Source organism: Gekko japonicus, unplaced genomic scaffold (genome assembly GCF_001447785.1).
Source record: "Gekko japonicus isolate JY-2015 unplaced genomic scaffold, Gekko_japonicus_V1.1 scaffold33, whole genome shotgun sequence".
Classification (NCBI taxonomy): domain Eukaryota; kingdom Metazoa; phylum Chordata; class Lepidosauria; order Squamata; family Gekkonidae; genus Gekko; species Gekko japonicus.
Genome location: NW_015174272.1, coordinates 1,757,688 through 1,780,272, shown reverse-complemented (window position 1 = coordinate 1,780,272; position 22,585 = coordinate 1,757,688). Strand labels below are relative to the sequence as shown.

At 45.5% G+C, this 22,585-nt stretch overlaps 1 protein-coding gene across 1 annotated transcript in view; it reads left to right on the top strand.

Annotated features, from left to right (window-relative positions):
* PRKAG1 (protein kinase, AMP-activated, gamma 1 non-catalytic subunit) overlaps window positions 1–22,408 on the top strand; it is a 29,633-nt gene extending 7,225 nt beyond the window's left edge. The window contains exons 2-12 of the mRNA XM_015423654.1: window positions 2,539–2,587; window positions 4,218–4,330; window positions 5,742–5,823; window positions 5,944–6,002; window positions 7,338–7,383; window positions 7,574–7,628; window positions 9,033–9,159; window positions 16,254–16,419; window positions 18,008–18,045; window positions 19,419–19,565; window positions 21,031–22,408. Coding sequence (XP_015279140.1) covers window positions 2,539–2,587; window positions 4,218–4,330; window positions 5,742–5,823; window positions 5,944–6,002; window positions 7,338–7,383; window positions 7,574–7,628; window positions 9,033–9,159; window positions 16,254–16,419; window positions 18,008–18,045; window positions 19,419–19,565; window positions 21,031–21,135 — 987 coding nt within the window. The 3' untranslated portion in view covers window positions 21,136–22,408. The remainder of the gene's footprint in view (window positions 1–2,538; window positions 2,588–4,217; window positions 4,331–5,741; window positions 5,824–5,943; window positions 6,003–7,337; window positions 7,384–7,573; window positions 7,629–9,032; window positions 9,160–16,253; window positions 16,420–18,007; window positions 18,046–19,418; window positions 19,566–21,030) is intronic.
* Window positions 22,409–22,585: the final 177 nt, after the last annotated feature.

The window sequence follows — 22,585 nt, the reverse complement described above, 5'->3', positions numbered from 1 at the left end:
GTGCTTGTCTGGTGTAATCAAAACTTCTTCCTCTGTGGACTGCTGCTTAGAGTATAATGAGTGTTGTTTTTAAATTGCACCCTCTGGTAGCCCTTTCTGGCTTTCTGCCTTGCTATGGGGCTGGAGGCCCTTCCCTGTTTCAACACGATCAGTATCTGTAGGCAAGAAGCTTGTGTAGAAGAATGTCTCCTATTTTGGGAGTACTGACAGCTGGGCTTTGTCATACCCTGAAAGAAGAAAACAGGCTGATGTAGGAACTAATGAAATTTTCGTGGGAGAGAGGACAGAAGTCAGAGGGCACAATTCCTTCCTTCCAGCAGCTGGGAAGAAGCCTATGGAAGTGCTGTTCTCAGCATTTCCCAGGTTTAAGCAAGTGGATCTGCTAAACCGGAGGCCGTAGCTGGACAGTGAAGTAAGCCCAACAAGCCTGTCCTGGATTAGCCATTCTGGCCCATTGTGGGGCGCTTAGTTGTGTTCTGGACACAAATGAAGAAGGTGCTTGTTGGTTTTCATCAGGTTTTCAGAGACAGATCCATTGCGCCTCACAGGAGGTCAGGGAGATACATGTGGGTCTTCTCTACTTTATCCTTGGAATCATGTGAGGAAGGGTTGGTTGAGGAATGCTCAAAATGTATGTGCTGTGGCTGAGGAAGGGCTTGGATATAGTCTCCCTCAGTCAATGTCTGACAGTCTCTCCATTATAGGACACTGCTGGCCCTTGTGTTATCTGGCCAGCTGGGAAGATGGGTAACTGGATGCCTACTGCACCCCGTTCCTTTTAGTTCTGATTTGTTTGTATTCTAGCTGTGGTGAAATTCCTTTTAACATTTTTTTAACACAATTTTTATTCAGGATATAATCAATCACAACCAACATTAATTTTACATTTATACCCTTTACATCCTACCCACCTCCTTTCCCCCCCCCGTATGGCTTCCCACAGTGCTACGACCTCCTGTATATTGCTTAACCTTTTCTCCTCCATCTATTTCCTCATTACACGTTCACTAGGTAACTGTTATTCAACTATTACAATTATTATCTCTATCTTTCCTTGTTACTAAAATTCAATATTCAGTAGTTATTAAAGCAAAATAAATTGTCTCTTACATCCCAATATTTTTCCAAATAGTCTTTTAAATCTCTCCAATCATTATAGAAATCTTCTGCTTCCATGTTGTTAAGCTTTCGAGTCATTTTGTCCATTTCAACCGCAAACAGTAACTTTTTAATCCAATCCTCCGCTCTCGGGACTTCCTCTTGCTTCCAACATTGAGCACAGGTCATTCTGGCTGTTGTTATCATATACCACATCAATGTCCTTTTCGCCACATTGACCTCTTCCATTTTTAGCCCCAAAAGGAATATTTCTGGTTCTTTCTTAAATTTACATTTCACAATTTTTTCCATCTCTACATGAATCTCACTCCAGATTTTTTTTGCTTTTTCACAAGTCCACCACATATGATAAAACGAGCCCTCAACCTTTTTGCACTTCCAACATTTGTTTGACATAGTAATATTCATATTACCAATCTTTTTTTGGGTCATATACCATCTATACATCATCTTATAACAAAATTCCTTTTAACATTTCACTTGTTCTTGAATGTCTGTCTTCTGCTGTAACAAGTTTGGGCGAGGGAGTTATCTCCCTTTCACCAAAGAGACGTCACCCCAGTCTGACTGCTGAGAACATCTTTGCAATTGTGCAACTCCAGGTATGGTTCTCTGAGAGAGATTCTGATTCCATGTAATTCTCAGGATGGTGCCATTTAGCTGGCTGATTGACTAATAGATTTAAAAGCTGGGACATTTTTTATCCCATCCTTCCTCTAGGCAGCTTGGAGGGGCATTCTGCCTTCCCTGTTTTATCCTCACACCAACAACCCTGTAAGGTAGGCGAGACCAAGGCTGCGGCCACACATACAAAATAATTCACTTTCAATCCACTTTCAGTGCACTTTCCAACTGGATTTTTACTGTGTGAACTGGCAAAATCCAGTTGGAAAGTGCATTGAAAGTGGATTATTTAGTGCCTGTGACTGCAGCCTGAGAAAATGTCTGGGCCCAGGACAGTGTGGGGAGCTAAATCTGGGGCTCCCAGATCCTAGTCCAACACTGCACCATGGTGGTGTATTAAAAAGCTGTCCCCACCCCATTAATCAAGCAACCGACTTTTAAAAAAAAATAACCGAATTACTTTCTATTAAGAACTTTATGGAAACCAGTGGCTGGCAGATGTCATCTCAGAAGAAGCATTCCCTCTGCTCTTTCACACCACAGGGAATACCTCTGCCTGAGATGGGGCCTGCAGTGACGTCTATGTGCGCTTCATTCTTCAGAAGTATTATGTGAACACATGCTTGTGTATGCAATTTTAATCAAATCTATTAAAACCCACAGTATGAATAATGTTGTTAGTTGGCCAAGAGGGCTTGTTCCCATCCCATTCCAGGAGATAGGGTGGACCATCTGAGGGCTCGTTGCTTGCAGTGCCCACACCTCGCTCATCTCTCTCCTTCTCCCTCTCTGCAGGGTACCATTCCAGACACCGGGTTGGAGAAATGCTTACCCTTATCAGAAGGTGAGTGAAGCAGGTGGGAATGGGGTGAACAGAATGATCTGTGGGATATCTGGCAGGAAACATTTGGGCGCAGTTTTGGGAAGATGCATTTCAGATTGACCCATAGGAGGTCATCATCTACTCGGCCTTGTGGGTATTATGCTGGTTTCTTGTAGCCTTGCATTTCCTGGGCTAAGGAGGATGCTGACAACTCTGTTCTCATGGTCTGTACATTCTTAACTGTGAATCAGTAGAATTTACAGCATGTCTTCCTGCAGAGAGGCAAAGCAGCAGTTACTACCTACTTAGCTGGGTTTCTATCATACGTGCGGTGACTGGGGTTAGTGTTTGGAGGGTGCTGGAGAATGCTCCAAGGCAGAAGGTACCGTCGGGCAGTGGAGGATCTTGGGATCTCTCAGGAGGGACTGCCAGCTTATCTTGAGGTTTTCCACGGGTGTAGGTCTCTCAACAGGGCTTTCTCAGCTGGCTGCGTCTTGTACATCCTGTATCCCGCTGGAGCTAGAAGGCTTTGGTTTGGATCTAGAGCAGGACTTCTGTGGGCACAAAGATTTCAGCCCATGGAGCACAACTTTCTGGCCTTTTCTTTCCTATGGCAACCCAGAATGCTTCCCAGAATCCAGTTCCTGGAGATCTCCAAAAACAGGATTTCCAGGCGGATTTCTGGCTTCCACCAAAAGGCGCAGTCAGAAAAATTGTGCTCCACGAGTGGAATTCCTTCTGTCTACAGAAAGACTACTCTAGATCCAAGTCTCTCTCAGCTTCTCTGTCTCCAAGCTGGTCAGTCTTAGCTATCTAGCAATTAGGTATCCTCTAGGGAAACAATCCCAACAGATGTGAACAGTGTCGTCATCACACAGTTTTGCATGCAGAGCAAGCCAACATTGCTTCTTCCCACTCAAAGTGATAACTGAACATCTCTGAGCAACAGACTCATTGGAACAAAAAGCCTCTCCATCCCATAGCTCCACTTTTCCTGAGCCGGTATTCCTTTGCTCCATAGTAAGTGTTCCCAAAGGAGAGCCTTGGATCTTACCCCAGCCTCCTGTCTGCTGCTGATGTGATCTGGGAATCTCAGCTTCTGGCTTTAAAAAGCAAATAATGTGGCCTGTGTGCCTGTGGAAATGGCCTCAGGAAGCCTGTGTGTGGGGGGGGTATGCCTGGTGATCTCCTGGAAGTCAGAGTGAGACTTTGGCACTCTGCATGGGTACTTGAGCCTTCCCCTCCGTAGCAGCAACATATAATAAATTACGCAACATATAAGCAAATATATGCAGGGTTGCTTGGTTTTCCCCCCTTGCAATGTGTGCAAGTCTTTTTTAAAAATATATATAAAGTATGCAGCCCTGACAATAATATTGTTAGCGTATTGTTAGTGCCTTGAGGCGCGGATCTTTTTTTCCTTCATATTACTCTGTAATAATGCTGCACAAAGAATACAGAGCAGTGGAGACAGCAGGTCTCCTGAACTGACCCTCAAGTGGATGGCTCTCAGCATGCCACTGTTCATCCTGCTCTGAAAATTCTTCCTCCTTGGGTTGTGGCACCATTATCTCTCTAGGTTTCTGACCCTTCATGCTCTTTGATGTGTGTGCCAGCAGGCTGTGTTCATCTGTTACTAATCTGTTTCTAGCCACTGATGGGGATTCCAGCAGCGGCATCTACACATGCTTCATGAAGTCACATCGCTGCTATGACCTCATCCCCACAAGCTCCAAGCTTGTTGTGTTCGATACTTCCCTGCAGGTGGGTAGCATTCTGTTGGGAAGGGCGAGGCGGTTTCCTCCCGTAGGGTGTGCAAAGTAGGCCAGGATTCCAAGGTTAATATTAATATTTCGATGCTTCTGAACAGTACAATGAAGAGCAATGATACAGCTTGCAGGACAGAAAGCTTAGTAGTAGGAAAAAAGGGATTGTTACATTTGGGGACAGGTTCTGACTTGGTGGCATATAATCTGGCAGAGGGCACTTGCAAATTAGTGGCACTGGGTTGTTGTAGAGGATAAAAGCCTGACTGAGGAGATTGGGTTCAAATACTTGGATCAGCTATAAATCTCTGGTAACACTGCACCAATCAGATATTCTGTCTCTCTCTGTCTCTCTCTCTCACACACACGCAAGTTATCATGCTGATATTCTTACCTAGAATTGGGTGCAGTTCCTGCTTTTGTGTTCACATGGTAACAGATGCGCATTTGTTAACATTTGATATGACAAGTGGCCCAACATGTAAGCAGTGATGAATTGAAAGATGGTTAAGGTGGTAATATCTGTACATAAATAAGACCAAGGTCACAAGATAGTTGAGTAGATCTGTGAGGGGATTGTAGGGTGTATCTGGTTCACCCAAGGCTCATTTTCAAGGCCTTTTTGTCCTCCCTGTTGACCCACTGAGATCATGACCTGGACTGTACCAGTAGTTAGTCTGTTCACGGGAGGTGAAGAATGGTAACTGCTGGCTAACTGTCTTCGTCCACTATTACTGAGTTTTCACATAAAGGAGGACCTCTAATAAGCTTCTAAAGGGAACTCAAGAGTTCTCTGGAATACAGTTTGAAACCCTTGTCCCATGAAGGAAGTCACATGAGGATTCCTTCCCTGCTTTGCCACCTGGAGAGGGAGCACTTTTCTCTCTATGGTGGGTGGATGCACGTGGGGAAGCAGAATGGGACAAAACTGCAGCTGCATGTCCCATCTCAAGGCCTTTCAGCCCACAGTTCATAGTGTTTTTTTCCTTTGTGCCTGCACTTGTATGTGTGTGAACCATCACTCTCTAAGGTACTACAAGGACCATGGGGAAGCAACCTGCTTTCTTTGCAGAACATTCTTGGTCCAGTCCCTGGCCTCTCCAGTTAAAAGGTTCAGGTAGTAAGTGATGTGAAAGACCTCTACCTGAGACCCTGGGAAGCGTCTGCCAGTCAGACTAGACAATGCTGACCTTGATAGACTAATGGTCTCACTGGGTACAAGGCAGCTTCATGTGTTCCAACGGCCACTCCTCTGTAATTCTTTGGAGAGATAATCCACGCTCGTGCTCCTTCTGTAACTCCTTTCTCAGTAAGAACAGGAGTCAAAAGGGTTTCTCACTGAAACAGCAGCTTGTGTAGCATCCTGGCCCCATTGTGTGGAATTATCTGTTGCTTTTTCTGGCTTGTAGGTGAAGAAAGCTTTCTTTGCATTGGTGACCAATGGTGTGCGGGCCGCTCCACTCTGGGACAGCAAAAAGCAAAGTTTTGTGGGTGAGTGTCCATCCTCGGGAGGAGAAGTGAGAGAAGTCAAAGATCTTTCCTTGCCACCTCCCAACCAATTTGCCTATAGGGTCGAGCTGACCTCTGCCCCACCTCTTCTTTGCCCTGTAGGAATGCTGACAATCACAGACTTCATCAACATCCTGCATCGCTACTACAAGTCAGCCATGGTAAACACACACTAAGCTTCATCATCCCCTTTTCTTCTGTGCAAAGGAGTCTCTGGTTTGGTGTAATGGTTAAGAGCATGGACTCTAATCTCGGAGAACCGGGTTTGATTGCCCACGCCTCCACATGGAGCTGCTGGTGTAACCTTGGGTCAGTCACAAGTTCTTTCAGAGCTGTTCTCTCAAGAGCAGTCCTCGAAAGCACTCTCTCAGCCCCACCTACCTCACAGGGTGTCTGTTGTGGGCAGGGGAAGGGAAAGAAGATTGTAAGGTACTCTGAGACTCTGAGTGAAGGGCGGGGTATAAATCCAATCTCCTCTTCCTCCTCCTCTTCCTCTCACTGGCAATATGGTTATCAGGACAGATATGCTAGCCACTATGGAATCTTGGAGTTTTCTGTTGGTTACATTTCTAGACACTGTTGTTGCAGAGGAAAATTTAAGAATATTTTACCTAAATACACAAAAACACAAAGAAAATGGGTCTTTAAGTAATTTAAGAGTTAGAGTTCTTCATGCTAACATTTCGTCTTCCAGTTTATTTTTATTTTATTTTATTTATTATTTAGATTTTTTTATCCCGCCCTCCCCGTAGGCTCAGTTGTGAAGACACAGTGTTTTTGGATGACTGCACTGCCAATTGGACCAATCCAGATACACACTGGATTAGCAAAAGTTTAGGGAGAAGCTTTTTGTCTCCCTTTCCAACCTCCCAACAATGTATTTACTTCATATTTTTATTTCACCTCTACATGGTTCTGCTCAATGCAGCTTTCAAGTAAAAACAGTATCATAAAATTATTGTTTTTGCTTTGATTATTTACAAAGCAAGCTGTTTAAAAACAAGTCAGTGACATAAAAAGAGCATGAAGATATTCATAAAACAGACTTTAGACCAGAAGCAGATAATGAAATCACTAAAAAGATAAGAACTTCTTAGTTAAAAAGATAAAAGGAAATATTTTTGTTTGGTGCCTAGAAGAGAACAATTGCCAGGTGAGCCTCAAGTCGAAGGGCCTTTGACGGGTGAGGGGCCGCCACTGAAAAAGTCCTGTCTCTAATTACCTCCTGCCTCACTTCTGAAGGGAGGGTTATAGTGAGCAGAGTTTGGGAGGCAGAACTTAATGGCCAATCTTGAGGAGGCCAATTTCTCGCTGAGACCCAAGGCTTAAATCAACTGGGTGATGTTTTGACATTGCCAGGATAATATGTTTCATCCTGGGCAAGTAAATTCCACCCTGAATTATCCAGGCTAGAGCTTCCTGGAGTAATAGGAGTGGATATGTGACAAGATGGCTTCTGTCTCATTGATATCCTCCTCTTTCCAAAACACATCCAGGTACAGATCTATGAGCTGGAGGAACACAAGATCGAAACTTGGCGAGGTAAGGATGATTGTGGCGGGCCTACAGAACAGCAGCTAGTTCTGGATAGGTGGGCAGCACTGTGAATGGAGAAAGTTGCTGGTCATATGACATGCCCATCTCTGGCATCACTTGCTGCAGGTTCTCTTTCTCCCTCCCCTTCTCCAGACAGAGGTGTATCTGGCTAACTGACATTTTCTGTCCCGTGCAGAAGTTTATCTGCAGGACTCTTTCAAGCCATTGGTCTGCATTTCACCCAGCGCCAGGTAAGAGATTCTGCCGAGGCCTGTTGGCTACTCTTCCTTTTTTGCCTGTTTTCCCACCTGGCACATACCTCAGTCCTCCCTGCCAAAGCCACCGCTAAATGAGTACAGATCATTTTATTCATTTATTCCTTGGTTCCCCTCCCCCAGGTTTCTGGACCTCATAATTATGGGAGAGGCTTGGAGGTAAATGGGCAGTTTTCTAGGGAAGGTTCTCAAAGAGTGAAGCATTTTACATTTTGTGAGTCAGAGCTCACAGCGGCTTATGCTGGAATAAATTATTTTAGTCTTTAAGTCACTAGCGGAGTCTTCTCTGTTCTTGATTATAGTTGCCTTTCCAACAGCCGTCTGAAATGGCGGTCACCACTACACCTCCTCCTTCACAGATGGGGAACAGAAAGAGAGTGACTAGTCCTAGACCAAGGTGGGCCCCACTGGCTGGATCTGAGCTCCAGAGCCGTTTTTTCCAGACTCCTGGTAGCCCTGCCAAGTTTCAGTCAGGGTACAATAAAATATTTGCCACCACTCTTCCCTCCCCCACCCCAGTTTCAATAACAAAGGGAAAAGGAGAGATTTTCAAGTTGCCATGGAGTTCACCCTTCACGGGGAGGGATCACGGCTCAGTGGTGGTGCTTTGCATGCAGATGTTCCCCAGGTTCAATCCCAGCATCGGGTGGTCTGTGATGTGAAGGACCTCTTCCAGAGGCCTTGCAGAGCCACTGCTGGTCAAAGTAGGCAGTACTGACCTTGGTAGGTCAAAGGTGGTCTGACTCAATACATCATATGTTGCCTATCTCTTTCTTGGATTTTGTATGTAAAGTCTCAGCTAAGTATGAGCTCACATGCGCCATAAATGAGAAACTTTTACTGCTAGTTGACTGCAGAGCCTGATATCCCTAAAGAGTTCCATTCGTGTGGCAGAATATTTCTGCTGTCTGACACTACTGTCTGGGGAATTAAGGGGCTCTTGAGAATACAAAAGTGGGCCGTTCTGAACCGAGCCTATGAAAGAGGACCCAACTCCATTGTTGTTTATTTGGGACCAGTTAGAGTTAGAGTAGGACCCTGTCCTCTTCTTCAGCCATGGGGGGGGGGGGGCAGTCATGGGATTGGATTACAAAATAGCAGGGTTTTTTGTCCGTCCGTCCCCCTGGTCTTCTTGAGTCATTGGGATAGAATGGAAGTATAAATGGGCCAGAACTCAGAAATCATTAACCCCACTGTCACAGTCCACTGGATCCCTCCTGAGCATAGATCAAAGAATCTGAGCTGTTCTTCTGCCTCCCTGTAGTGTTTAGAAAGAACGTCTCTCACGGAGGTAGAGAGAGAATCCAGGCATCCATGTGTCCTCCTTGCTTCACAGATGTGACATATTCCCCCTGCTCCCATCCCTCTTGTGACTTCCAGCCTGTTCGATGCCGTCACCTCACTGATTCGGAACAAGATTCACCGTCTGCCTGTCATCGACCCCGACTCGGGGAACACACTGTATATCCTGACTCACAAGCGTATCCTCAAGTTCCTCAAGCTCTTTGTGAGTGCTCAGGTGATGCGTAGTAGAGATACTTTGTACCGTGCTGTGCTCTTCCACTGATCCCACGCTGAGGATTGTCGTTGTGACACTTGTGTGTATGCAGTATGGTGTAGTGGTTTTAGTGTCAGACTAGGGTTGAGGAGACCCAGGTTTGAATCCACACTCTGCCAAGAAGCTTGCTGGGTGACCTCAGGCCATTTACACATTTTCAGCCTAACTGACCTTGCAGAGTTGTTGTGGGGATGAAATGGAGCAGAGGAGAACAATGTAAGCTGATTTTTGGCTCCATTGCAGGGGGAAGTCGGGGTATAATTGAAGTAAATAAATGAGTATTCCAGTCCCATCCTCACTTTCATTTTGCTTCTTATACTCAGGTCAGTAAACCTAAAGAAGAGTGTGGCGGCCCCATTCCGTGCATAGTAAGGCAGGCGTTTCCTGTGTTCATGTCTTCAGCCCATTCTGGGCCCCAGGAAAGTTAATTCCCAGGATTTGCAAGGCCACGGCTGAGGGACAGCCATGTAGGTTGGGGGCCTGGAGGCAAGAAGAACAAAGGGGTGAAATTGCTCCTCCTTCTCCTGCAAGTCCAAATCTGCTGAGAAAAGGGGTTGATGTCATCTCTTTGCTCTTCCTCACCTCAGCACACCAACCCATCGGGCTGTTCCTCCACATGGATCCCTGGAATGAACTTTCAGGGAGTCAGAAGGGGCTGCTGAAACATGGGAGAACTCTGTGCATAGATGGTTGGATGTGGGCCTCTGGGCCCTTTGAGGGTTCTAAATCCTTGGGATCTGTGGCTAGCTTTATTGGAGGTTACTGGAGGGTAGACAGAGCATCCCCCTGTTATCACTCCTAAAAGTCAGCTGCTGGCAAACCCCATGGCCACAGCCCTCCAGCTCCCTCCAGGTACCCCTCTTGATTTATGCGTAGATAACTCAGGGTCGTATAGTACTCCTCAGTGAACTGGATTTGGCCTAGGAACCATGGATCTCTTAAGAAAGGGTTGTCAAACTCATTTGTTATGAGGGCCAGATCTGACATAAATGAGAGCTTGTCGGGCCGGGCTATGAGTGTCATAAAATGTAATGCCAGGTAGCAGAGATATAAACTTTATAAAGGACACAAACAGAAAGGTTGTGGGGTTTTTTTACTTAAAATAAAAACATGCTTAAAACATTAGCTCTGTAAGCTGCAAACCTACTTTTGATTTATTGACATTCACCACAGAAATCTCATGCTCAGAGTTCTGAGTCTAGGACCCATGGGAAAACATGAAATGGCTGAGTGATGAAGAGAGTCTGGCTAAGCAAGCTATGATGCAGCAGCAGCAGCAGAACTGGAAACAGGAGATGGCCAGTTCCACTGCGGGCCTGATGGAACTTGGAAGCCCTCCAGGGGCCTGATCTGGCCCCCGGGCCATACGTTTGACACCCCTGTCTTAAGATCTAAGTGGAGTCTGTGGTTTTACAGGCTTGCAGTAGAGACTTCTTTGCAGATCCTGCTATCTCATCATGGATCCAGTCCTGACTTCTGCTTACAGTCTCTGTATATCCCATGAACCCCAGTCATTCTCCTGTTCCATCATTTTGCGGCAGGAATGTAGCACTGAATGTACCACAGACTCTCATTTGTTATGACAAGTGGTTTGCATGGTGCTGTTTAATTGGTGCTTGATTTTATTTCTGGAGGGGTAAGCAGCATGTTAGTCTGTTGCAACAAAAATAAGTAGGAGTTTTGTGGCACCTTATAGATTCTGTGTGTATGTCTGCCTGGTGAGGACCCATTACATGCCTCTGATAAAGTAGGCGCTAGTTCAGGGAAACTCCTGTTCAGCAAGCTAAGTGCTTTGAAGCTCATTCGTGCTACTGATCGGGGAATGGGGCTTGGCATGTCTCCTTGATTCTCTTCTTGAATAACAAAAGAAGAATTAAGCATGCAAAATGAATAAACTTGCAAATTGAGGCACATTTCCATAAGTTGTAGATCTCACCTTTTATCTGTACAGAATGTTGGCTATTGTAGCATGGCGCTACTGTTGTCTTTTAAATCACCAAGTATCTGGACTGGAGCGGCGAAGGTGGTGTCCTGAGTGGACACATCAGTGTAATGTGCCTGTCTAAACTGTGGTTTTAAGATACTTATTTTAACCTGAGCACCACATTTTGATAAAATACAGCTGGCTTGAAGCTTGAACCCTTCAGGGAGAGAATTACTGTCTTTTCTAATTTGTAGAGACCCAGAGGTTCTCCCACTCTTTGGTGGCTGTTTATCTTATCTTCACAGACTGGCATTTGCAGGCTAGTGAGAAACCGAGCATTGACTCCGAGAACAATTATAAAATTAGTTGTGTTAAGTCTCTGGGCATTTGCTGTGAGCATAGCATTGTTATGATTTATTTCCTGGGTGCTGCTGGTGGAATCCCCCCTGTTTGTCTGCTGTTTTGTCTCTGGTTCCTGCTCTAGTGGGAATACTAAAACCGTTGGCAAGCTTGTATGATTGTTGAAATGAGGCAAAAAGGTGAAAAGGAAACTTGTAGCCAGACTAGAGTTGTTTGGTCCATCCGTCTGACGCCGGCTCCCTTGTTCCTCCTGAGTCCTGGACTATGATATCTGGTTCAGTCCAGAGGAATTTCAGTACCTCACTTCCACTCAATGCCATCCTCCCAACTACTAAAGGACACCCTACAGGGGGGCTGGCATGTTTGATTTCTATGGCAGTGAAGTATGGTGTAGCATTGCTTCCTCCCTTAAGAACCTTAGCAATGGCTTGTCTCTTGACTTTTAAAGATCAGGTTATTTTGGCTGTCAATGTATATATTCCTCCCCGTTCCTCGCCTTTTGGTTATGAGAACTGTTGGCCTGACTTCAAAAATTACATCTATGAACTTGAGATTAAATATCCTAAGGCACAAATAATATTGCTAAGTGACTTTAATGCGTGCTTTGGGAATGGTAGCTTAAAGGGCAGGGGAAATGCTTATGGTGATAATCTTTATAATGGCAGGAGGAAAACAAAAGACTCCTTGGTTAATAAACATGGGGTAATAGCCAATCAACAAGCAATCTTAGAGTTGTAATATTAAATGGTAACTTAGAGGGAGATAAACACGGGGAATTCACTTCTTATAATCAGAAGGCAGCAAGTGTGATTATGTACTAACATCATCATCTCCTTGTGATAATATATGACATTTTGAAGTAAGGTCACTTCTGACCATCAACCATTTATATTTTGTATCTCTGAAGCTCTGTGGGATATCAATACCTCCTATTGAAATTACAGCCGATACTAGTTTGAGATGAACCTATGCACTTCAAAATAAATTAGAGCAGGTGCTGGATGCTGAGCCACTTTCTGAGCTCAGGGGAAAATTTCTTGTGGCAAAAGACATAAGATACAGCCCTGACACTATATGGAGAGTTAACTGAATCCTTGAGGCCTTTCCACATTAAGAATGTTGGAATATTAAATGGAAGAGGACAATTTAAGATTAACTGGTTTGATAGAAAATGCTCAAATATGAATAAACAACTGAGACATGCTATTGGGGTGTACGAGCAGAATGAAACTGCTTACCTAAATCTTTCTTTGAGCTCTGTAATAACTCAGAGAAAAAACTTGCCTCAGTAAGAGAATCTTGGCAACAGCTTGCCTTGGCCTTAACTCTGAGAGACATGAAGTTCTGGTGCATACTTGCAACTTCAGAAGGGATGGTTCGCCATGAGTTCGTTTCCTGTATGTCTGCTGGGAAGAAGACTTTAAAAAAAAATTTAATTATCAAGCCCACAACAAAAGTGTAGTCAAATATCCTGTGATGATTCCATTAACCAACTCACCTGAGTGACCTCCTGTATCTGCCAGTGAAATAAAATCCCCAATTTCTATAATTAGGAATAAAGAAACCCTGGGTGAAAATTTTATGCCACCCGATTTGCTTAAGGCTTTCCAGGACTGGTGGGTATCTGTTTTAGCCACCCTGTTTACTCATATAGATAGGTCTGGTAGGTTCCCCCAGGAATGGACCTCTTCTATTGTGGTGCCGATTTATAAGGAGGACCATATTGATAGAGCTAACTATAGGCCAATAAGCTTGCTGGATGTAATAGGAAAGCTTTATGCAAGACATCTCCTAGTGAAGCTGGAGACATGGGTAGCTGAAAATAACTTGCTAGCACCAGGGCAAATTGGATTTAGGCAGGAGTATTCCACCTTTGACAACTGCCTTCTACTGCAACTTCTTATCAATAAATATTCAAATAGATAATCTAGGCAACTATATGTGGCACTTATGGATCTTAAAGCGATATTAGATTCCATCTCAAAATACCATTTGTGTTGAAAACAAGGCAATATGAACATAGATAACAGGCTGCTAGAGCATATAAAAGGTCTTAATATGGACACCAGTTTAAAGATCAGATTGGATGTCCATGGCCAATTGTCTAGCTGAGTTAAAAGCACAAAAAGGGTCTGCCAAGGCTGTATTTTGGCCCCACTGCTTTTTAGTGTAGACATAATTGATATGATAGAATACCTGTTGGGATCCCATTTCTTTCCAGTAAAAGTAGGCACTGCACAGATGGCACACTGCTAGTTTCCCATAGTCAAATTGGTCTAAGAAGGCTGTTGAGACAGTTCAGCTCCTACTGTAAAAAACCCCAAGATTATGGTTTTCGGTAGAAGGGTGCATTACCATAAATGGACAAGAAACCATTCGAACAGCTATCTAGCTTTAAATATTTAGGGGTGATGTTTCATCAGTCAGGCTCTTGGATGCCTCATATTGACTATGTTAAGTATAACCTTGAAAAAGCTGCCCTTGGTATCCTTAAGATTGTATAGAGAAAGAGGAGGTGTTCTGATTTCTTCAACTTTAAAAATTTATAAAATGAAACTACTGCCCCAGTTTCTATATAGAGCAGCAATTTGGGGCTCTGGCATTCCCTTCCTCTCCCCACAACAGGCACCTTATGAGGTACCGTAGGTGGGGCCGAGAGAGTCTTGAGAGAACTATGACTGGAGGCTCATGTGGAGGAGTCGGGAATCAAACCTGATTCTCCAGATTAGAGCCTGCCGTTCTTAACCACTACACCATGCTCTAACTCTCAGGAGAAAGAGGATGTGAAGCTTAAGCAAATAGAAATGCCCAGGGAGGAAGTTCTAGAATTCATAGACAAATTGCAAATTAACAAATCACCAGGACCAGATGGTGTCCATCCTAAAATTCTTAAAGAACTCAAATGTGAAATTGCTGATTCTACCTATGATATGCGATATGTCCTTAAGACCAGCCAGAGGATTGGAGAGTGGCCAGTGTAACTCCTATTTTAAAAAAAGGATCTTGGGGGATCCAGGAAATTACAGGCTTAGCGTCTGTTCCAGGTAAACTGATGGAAAGCATTATTAAAGATAAAGTTGTCAAGCATATAGAAGGGCAGGTCCTGTTGAATAAAAACCATCATGGCTTCCACCATGTTCTTTGAAAGTGTCGGTAAACATTTGGACATGAATGAGCCAATAGATATAGTTTATTCGGATTTCTACAAGGCTTTTGACAAAGTCTCTCAGACTGAGCAAACTTCAGTCATGGAATAAGAGGACGAGTCCTCTTGTGGATTGTAAATTGGCTAAAAACCAGGAAGCAGAGAGTAGGACTAAATGGTCAGAGTGGAGGGATGTGAGTAGCAGGGTCCCTCGGGGATCTGTGCTGGAACCGGTGCTCTTCAACTTGTTAAATGGACTGGAGTTAGGGGTGGATGGTGAGGTGGCAAAGTTTGCAGGTGACACCAAATTATTTAGGGTAGTCAAGACAAAAATGGGTTGCAAAGAGCTCCAAAAGGATCTCTTCAAACTGAAGGACTGGGCATTAAAATGGCACATGAGATTCAGTGTGAACAAGTGTAAAGTGATGCATATTGAGGCAAATAATCCCAGCTTCACATATACACTGACGGGATCTGAGCTGGCAGACCACCTTGGAGTGCTCGTGGATAGCCCAATGAAATGTTGACCCAGGGTGTGGTTGCTGTGGAAAAAAGGCAAATTCCATGTTGGCCATAATTAATAAACCTGCCACTATCAGGTTGCCTGGAAAGCCAGTTTGGTGTAGTGGTTAAGTGCATGGACTCTAATCTGGGAAAACCGGGTTTGATTCCCCACTCCTCCACTCGCAGCTGCTGGATGACCTTGGGCAAGCCGTAGTTCTGGCACAGCTGTTCTTGAAAAAAACAGCAGTTTCTGTCTGTCAGAGCTCTCTCAGCCCCACGTACCTCACAGGGTGTCTGTTGTGGGGAGGGGAAGGGAAAGGAGTTTGTAAGCCGCTCTGAGACTCCTTTGGGTAGTGAAGGGTGGGGTATAAATCCAATATCTTCTTCTTATTATAAATATCTAAGGGGAGACTGCACTTGGAATAATGAGTACAGTTCTGGTCACTTCCCCTGGAAAAGGATATTGTAGAGCTTGAAAAGGTGCAGAAAAGAGCAACCAAAGTGATCAGGGGGCTAGAGCAGCTGCCCTATGAGGACTGGTTAAAACGCTTAGGGCTGTTTAGCCTAGAAAAAAAAAGGTAAGGGAAGACATGATAGAGGTTTATAAAATTATGTGTGGGGTCTACAGAGTGGACAGAACCTGGGGTCATCCACTGAAGCTGAAGGGTGGGGGATTCAGGACAGGCAAAATGTAGTATTTCTTCACACAGTGCATAGTTCATTTGTGGAACTCAGTGCCACAGGATGTGGTCATGGCTGCCAACCTGGAAGGCTTTAAAAGGGGAGTGGACAAAGTCATGGAGGACTGGGCTATCAATGGCTACTAATCCCTCCAATACCAAAGGTAGTAGGCTTCTATAAATCCATTGCTGGGTGTGCACAGGAAGGATGATGCTGTTGCAGTCATCTTGTCTGTGAGTTTCCTCGAGACAGCTGGTTGGCTGCTGTGTGAGCGGAATGCCAGGGGCTAGGTAGGTCTTTGGTCTGATCCAGCATGGCTCTTCTTATGTTCAACATCTCTGACATAGCCCTGAGCTGCAAATTTGCTCCTTTCCCCCCCGGTAGAATGCCAAACTCTACCCTAAGAAATTTCCTTGTGTTTTTCTGCAGATTGCTGAGTTCCCCAAGCCAGAGTTCATGTCTAAAAGCCTGGAGGAGCTGAAGATCGGCACCTATGAAAACATTGCGAAGGTCCAGACAAACACCCCTGTTTATGTTGCACTGGGCATCTTCGTACAGCAGAGGGTCTCTGCACTGCCTGTGGTGGATGACTCAGGTGAGAGGCCACTGGGATGGGGCGTATAAGGGGAGTGCAGCAAACGTAGGTGCTTATCTGGGAACTCTGGGCTTAATGCTTTTGTGTTCCTCAAGAACATTATTTCTTCTCTGGAATCCCTGGGATGCATTCTGGGCCCATTTTTGTGGAATATCAAACAGGCACAAGGAATCTCACTGCATTCAAAATAGAGCTGGATAAAATGGCATTTTCCATTCTGGTTCCTCATTTGCGGCCTGGTAGGGTCAGGAATGGCCTGGGGTGGGCCAGGCTAGCCCGATCTCATCAGATCTTGGAAGCTAAACAGGTTTGGATCTTGTTAGTATTTAGATGGGAGACCCCCAAGGAAGTCCAGGGTCTCTGTGCAGAGGCAGGTAACGGCATGCCACCTCTGAACCTCTCTTGCCTTGAAAGCCCCTACAAGGGTCACCATACGTTAGCTGTGACTTGATGGCACTTTCCACCACCACTACCAGGGTCAAGAAACGTTTTCATGCTTTCCCTGTACGTGATTTTCCTTCATTTGTAATACCTGGGACTGCTATACTCATGTATATAAACTTGCACACCCTTCGCAATAAAATCATTTCTTAGGGCACTGCTCCAAGTGTCTCCTTTATCTGAGGAAAGACTGGCTTTCACTTGGGCCTTTTCAGCAGTGGCACTCTTGTTGTGGCTTCATGTCCTAACAATGCAGTGTGGGTTCTTCCAGAGAGCCAGCTTGGTGTCGTGGTTAAGAGCGGCGGACTGTAATCTGGAGAACCGGGTTTGATTCCCCACTCCTCCACGTGCAGCCAGCTGGGTGACCTTGGTTCAGTTCTCTCAGAGCTGTTCTCTCAAGAGTAGTTCTCTCAGAGCTCTCTCAGCCCCACCTACCTCATGGGGTGTCTGTTGTGGGGAGGGGAAGGGAAAGGAGATTGTAAGCCACTCTGAGACTCCTTCGGGTAGTGAAGAGCGGGGTATGAAACCAACTCTTCTTCTTTCTGCCCTCCAGAATGAGATAGATTAAAACTTCCTTCTTTTTCAGACCAGGAATTAGATGTTTTGTGCTGTTGTACTTCTGTGTGAAATACGAAGTGTTTTCATCTGGAGTATTTGGTTTTTAGTCTATTGCGTCAATTATTTTAAGATACTGACTTCTGGGAATTTCTGTTAGATGGAGTTTAAATCATGGTTCATGATCAATCATGGCATCTGCCTGGCTGGGGCAGAAACATGGAGCATAGACGAAGTGAATAGTGGACATTCCTGGGATCAGGCTGCCATATTTGGGATCAGGACAGAATCCTGTTTTCTGCCCCTTTCCCTCCTGGCTTCCCAAGGACTGGTTGGTTCGTGACCCTAGTTTTTTGTGTTTCTTTTTGCCTTCCATGGTTACGTGAAACCTTTAAAACCATTCATCCCGTAAGCATCATTTTGTGGTACACTTGCCCACCCTCTGTCGTGTGCCGCGCGCTCTGAACTGTGGGGTTGGGAGTGGGCAGTCGATTGCTCTGCCTTGCCTTCTGGGAGTCTGCTTCCCCACCCGCCTCCTCCTTTTCAAATCCACTTCCAATTTTCACAAGCTGTACTTGTTTGTTTCTTTTAGGTCGGGTTGTAGACATTTACTCCAAGTTTGATGTCATTGTGAGTATCCAGGGTCTGAGGGGAGAGGGATGATTTCACACACAGGGTGCCCCTCTGTCTTTGATAATTGCCTAATGCATTATTAAAAATAGATTTATTATGAGGAGTCCTCTTGGCTTGACCAGTTACAGACCTGACACAGTTTTACAGATAGGGCCGAGTGTACTTGTCCCCACCCCCACCCCCCCATGCCAACATCAACATTCTGGGCTGGGGAAAGCCAAATGTTGAATGACAAATGTATTAATAGAACTCCTGCACTTTATAAAAATGTCATTAGCTTGTATCATTGGCATTATGGCATATGACGAGTCACAGAATAATATTCACATGCTGCATTTCTTTGGTGCTTGGAATGCTCTGGAGCCTTAGCAGGAGGCAAGCAGCCTGCAGACTTTGTGGCTGAGGTTGCCAGTGCAAATTCCAGTGTAGCCTCTGCTCACTAAACTGATGGCCGAGCTCTTGCTTCAGATCACGGTGTTAAGTGGCAGAAACAAAGGAAGGTGTGGGCACATGTGGCCAGCAGGGGAACAGGAAAGCTTTAATGGCAAGTACTCAGATGCCAGGTGGAGAAGTCATGGTTCCTGGGAGACTGGCCTGGTTTAAGCCACAGGTGTGGAAGAGGACGGGAAGCCTCTGTTGCTCCGGTGTTACTCCCAGCCAGAGGCCAGTGCTGGGTGGTGTGGGTGGGCCTGTAGCCCAATGCAGGTTTCCTTGTTGGATGCTGTTTTGCTTTCTGACTTCTGATTTCATGCTGATTTACCTGGGTTAGATCCAGCTGGTTTTTCTAGATAAAAAAGGAAGGGATCCTATATGACTACCCCAGCAGGTAATGCTGAGGATTGCAAGACCTGAGTGGACGGAAGCCATGTGAAAGAGGGGCTGTAGTAAACAAGGGAGCTGGGCGAGATTGAATGAGAACGCTTGTTCGACCCCCCCCCCCCAAACCACTTTTGGGCTTCCCCCCTTCCTCTGTGGCACATGACTTGGCTCACTCACTTGAGTCACCTGCAGGGATTTGCTCCAGGACACGTTTCAGCACTGCTGCTGCTGCTGCTCTCCAAGTGCCACACTGCCCATCTGCATTGTGTCTTCCCTGCAGAGAGCCACTGTACGGATGGCCCTGTTCTGTGCCAGGGGACTGGATTTAAATGCCCACTTTTTAAAAAAACAACAACCATATTTTGTAATGTGCATTGAACAGCTTAGGAATGCAAGCTGTCCTGGTGGATTCAAACATACTGCTGGGCAGAGACAAGTTCCCCTGATTTCAGCCTGGGGTGGTGGTGTCCAAGTGGGGAGAACAGAGTTGTGGTCAGCCAGGGCTGGTGATGCCACCACATGTCCCCTCTCCCTCCTCTCCCTCTGATTAGAACCTAGCTGCTGAGAAGACTTACAACAACCTGGATGTGACCGTGACCAAGGCACTGCAGCATCGCTCCCACTACTTTGAGGGTGTTCTCAAGTGTTACAAGCATGAGACTCTGGAGACGATAATCAACCGACTGGTGGAGGCAGAGGTAAACCCCCTCCTGCCTGGCTGCTACTTGGTTCAGTAGGGGAGGGCAGAACTCTGGGGCTCAGATGGAGGTAAGGAGAATGAGTTTTAGAATAGGGGACAGGTAACACCCGCTTTCATCTTGGTGGATGTCGTCCCCCCCCCAGTGAAGTGGGAAATGTTTTGTCCCTACTCGGAGGAGAGCACCCTTGATTGATGGGAGATTCCTACCATCAGTCAAGGATGCTCTCCATACCTCTGAGTAGAAAGGAACAATCATAAGTTCCACGTTCCAGTTTCTGCCATGCGGACATTAAAGCTGAAAGGTATTTAAGCACCGATAATTTAGAGCAGGCCCAGTCTGAGACCCGATTATTAGTGTGTTACTAACATGTTGCTGAGATGCTTGGGGTGGTGGTGGTGAAATAAAAGGCCTTGTGAATGTTCTTCCAGGTATCCTGGCTGTCCTTCTAACATCCCCTGTGTTTCCCACTCAAAAGATAGATTTGTTGGCTGATGTAAGCCCTGCTTTCTAGACAGCTTGCTGAGACTGTGAACCTCTTTGTATCCCATAAAAGAGAACGCACAGTCTATACATTTTCAGATATTAAAGCTTCGTAGGCTTTATTCCATCTGGTGTTAAAATAAAACTGTAAATTCATACAGTGTCTGATACCTTTAGGTGCTTAACTGGTGAACGTGAAGGTTCAAGGGAAGCCAAAGGTCCCAGCAGCACTGGGTGCCTTTGACTCTCCCCTCCTTGTGGGGCCTTGTGTACAATGGCATGCTTATGGAGTTCAGACTGAGGGTTGAATCCTGGGTATCCTCAGTCCTGGTTGGACATTCTGAGTAGTCCTGGGCCACTACTGCCACTACCATCATGATGCCATCATCATTATGTCACCATCATTCTATCTACGCCCCCCCTCACTAGTCCCGCAAACTGACCATTCTCAGAGCGGGGACTATTGGGGGTGCGAGACGTGCCTGGCAGAGGTGAGCGCGGTATGGACGTATATTGTTGCTGCTATATTTATTGTTATTACTGTTGCTGGTTAATAATTTTAGAATCCCATCTTGTACTTTTATAGTTAAATAATTTTAGAGCACCAGAAAGCAAATTTTAGTAAATTGTATTGTTGTATTTTATATTATTCTGTACTGTTTTAATGTTTTAACTTGGGCATTTTGCCCCTTGTGAGCCGCCCTGAGCCTTCGGGAAGGGCGGGATATACATTCAAAAATAAAATAAATAAATAAATAAAAATATGCTAGCTTTGTATATAGCAGCATGGTGGCTGAGGATGAAGTTTTCATTTCTGGAGAGGAACTTTGACCATTTTGAGTAGGCTGAAAGGGATGCTGAATTCTTTTTTTTTAATGCAAATACAGAGCTGATTTTATCAGGCCAGTCTCTTGGGATGACCACTGCTGAGTCTTGATTGTGTAAATACATGAACCCTCACACGTGTCCCTGTAACCAACAGGTTCATCGGCTGGTGGTGGTGGATGAAAACAATGTGGTGAAGGGTATCGTGTCCCTCTCGGATATTCTACAGGCCCTGATCCTGCCCGGTGGTCAGAAGCCTTGACTGCATGAAGTTCAGAGCTCCCTCCTCCTCCCCACACACACACATTTGGGCCTCATGAGCAACACCATCAACTTTTTCCCATCACCCTTTTTGGCCTGGCTTGGAAAAGCCGTGTCACCCAACCGCAAGCCTGGGGCTTGGTTTGCTTGGTGTTTCCCACCAGATGTGTGTCTCCTCCTTACCCAGTTCGGTTGCACGGGAGCCTTGAGGCCTGCTGGATCCTGGAGACGGGTGCGCTGGTTGGGCTGTTAGGGTCCAGGCTCAGTGGGCCCAATATCTTCCACACCTGGATGGAAGGAAGCTTGGGGCAGGCTTCCTGGCAAAGTGTGAAGCAGGCAGTAAGTGCAGGAGCTGCATCAAAACCCTAAAAACCAGGGGCTAGATAGGCCTTTGGTCATGTTCTGGAGATGGGGGTATCTGATATATAGCACAACTTTCTTTTTTTTAAGAGTCTCTTGGCTGTTCTCAGGCACCTGACCTTTGTATGCCGTGTGTGTGTGTGTGTGTGTGTGTGTGTGTGTGTGTGTGTGTGTGTGTGTGAATGAGAGCGTGTGTGTGACAGTGAGAAATCCCCATTCCAGTGCAACTTGTCACTTCCACCGAGCAATACTCTGCAGTCTGTCAGGAAGGCATGAAGCCTCTTGTGCACATCACCTGCTGTGCTCTTCCCAGTGCCAGGGCTCGTACTAGTTCCATAGGCTCTTAACGAACCTTGCTTAGGAGCTGAGAATCCTTCACAGGGTCATTGTACTGGGCAGCATCAGCGATCTGTGCCGGCATCCTGGAGCATTCAGATTCCTGTTGTTCTAGGCCCTTCCTGCCTAGGTTTTGATTAAATTACTCCATCTTTGATTAACTTTGGCCATCTTATGAGAGGGAGAGTTGGAGTCAGCCCTGCCTCCATGCCCTGATAGAGGAATCTGTGTGCTTAGCTGTAAACATGTCACTCTCCTGCCTCATTTATGGCAGACAGTTCTCCATTAGCTGTCAAAGAGACGGAATTGTAATGCCACTACTGCCCCTTCCAATCGTAACTGTGCAAAAGTGGTTCTCTCGTGAGCCCCACTTCTTTTACACATTCCTATAAACCCCTCTTCAAAGTATACAGCATGTATTTTTTTATAAAGCCACATTCTCTATCTGACGCCTCACTGGTACTCTTCTTTTGGGCCTTCCCAGGCAAGAAGACCTGGGCTCCACCTCTCCTGGGAGCTGGGAGAATTTTTTAAAAATTATTTCAAGTCCATGCAGGAAACTGTCCTGCATTGCGCCCCCCCCCGGGATGTGTTACTTGGTTCTTTGTTTTACTGAGATTCTGTACTTAATAAAAATCAGTATATCACACTTCAGCTTGTGGTGTTTGAAAAACTCGGCAAACGATGTGGGAGAAAGGAAGAGCCATGGAAGTTGATAGGGCAGGGAGGGGGTATTATGCACGGTGCTTGAATTT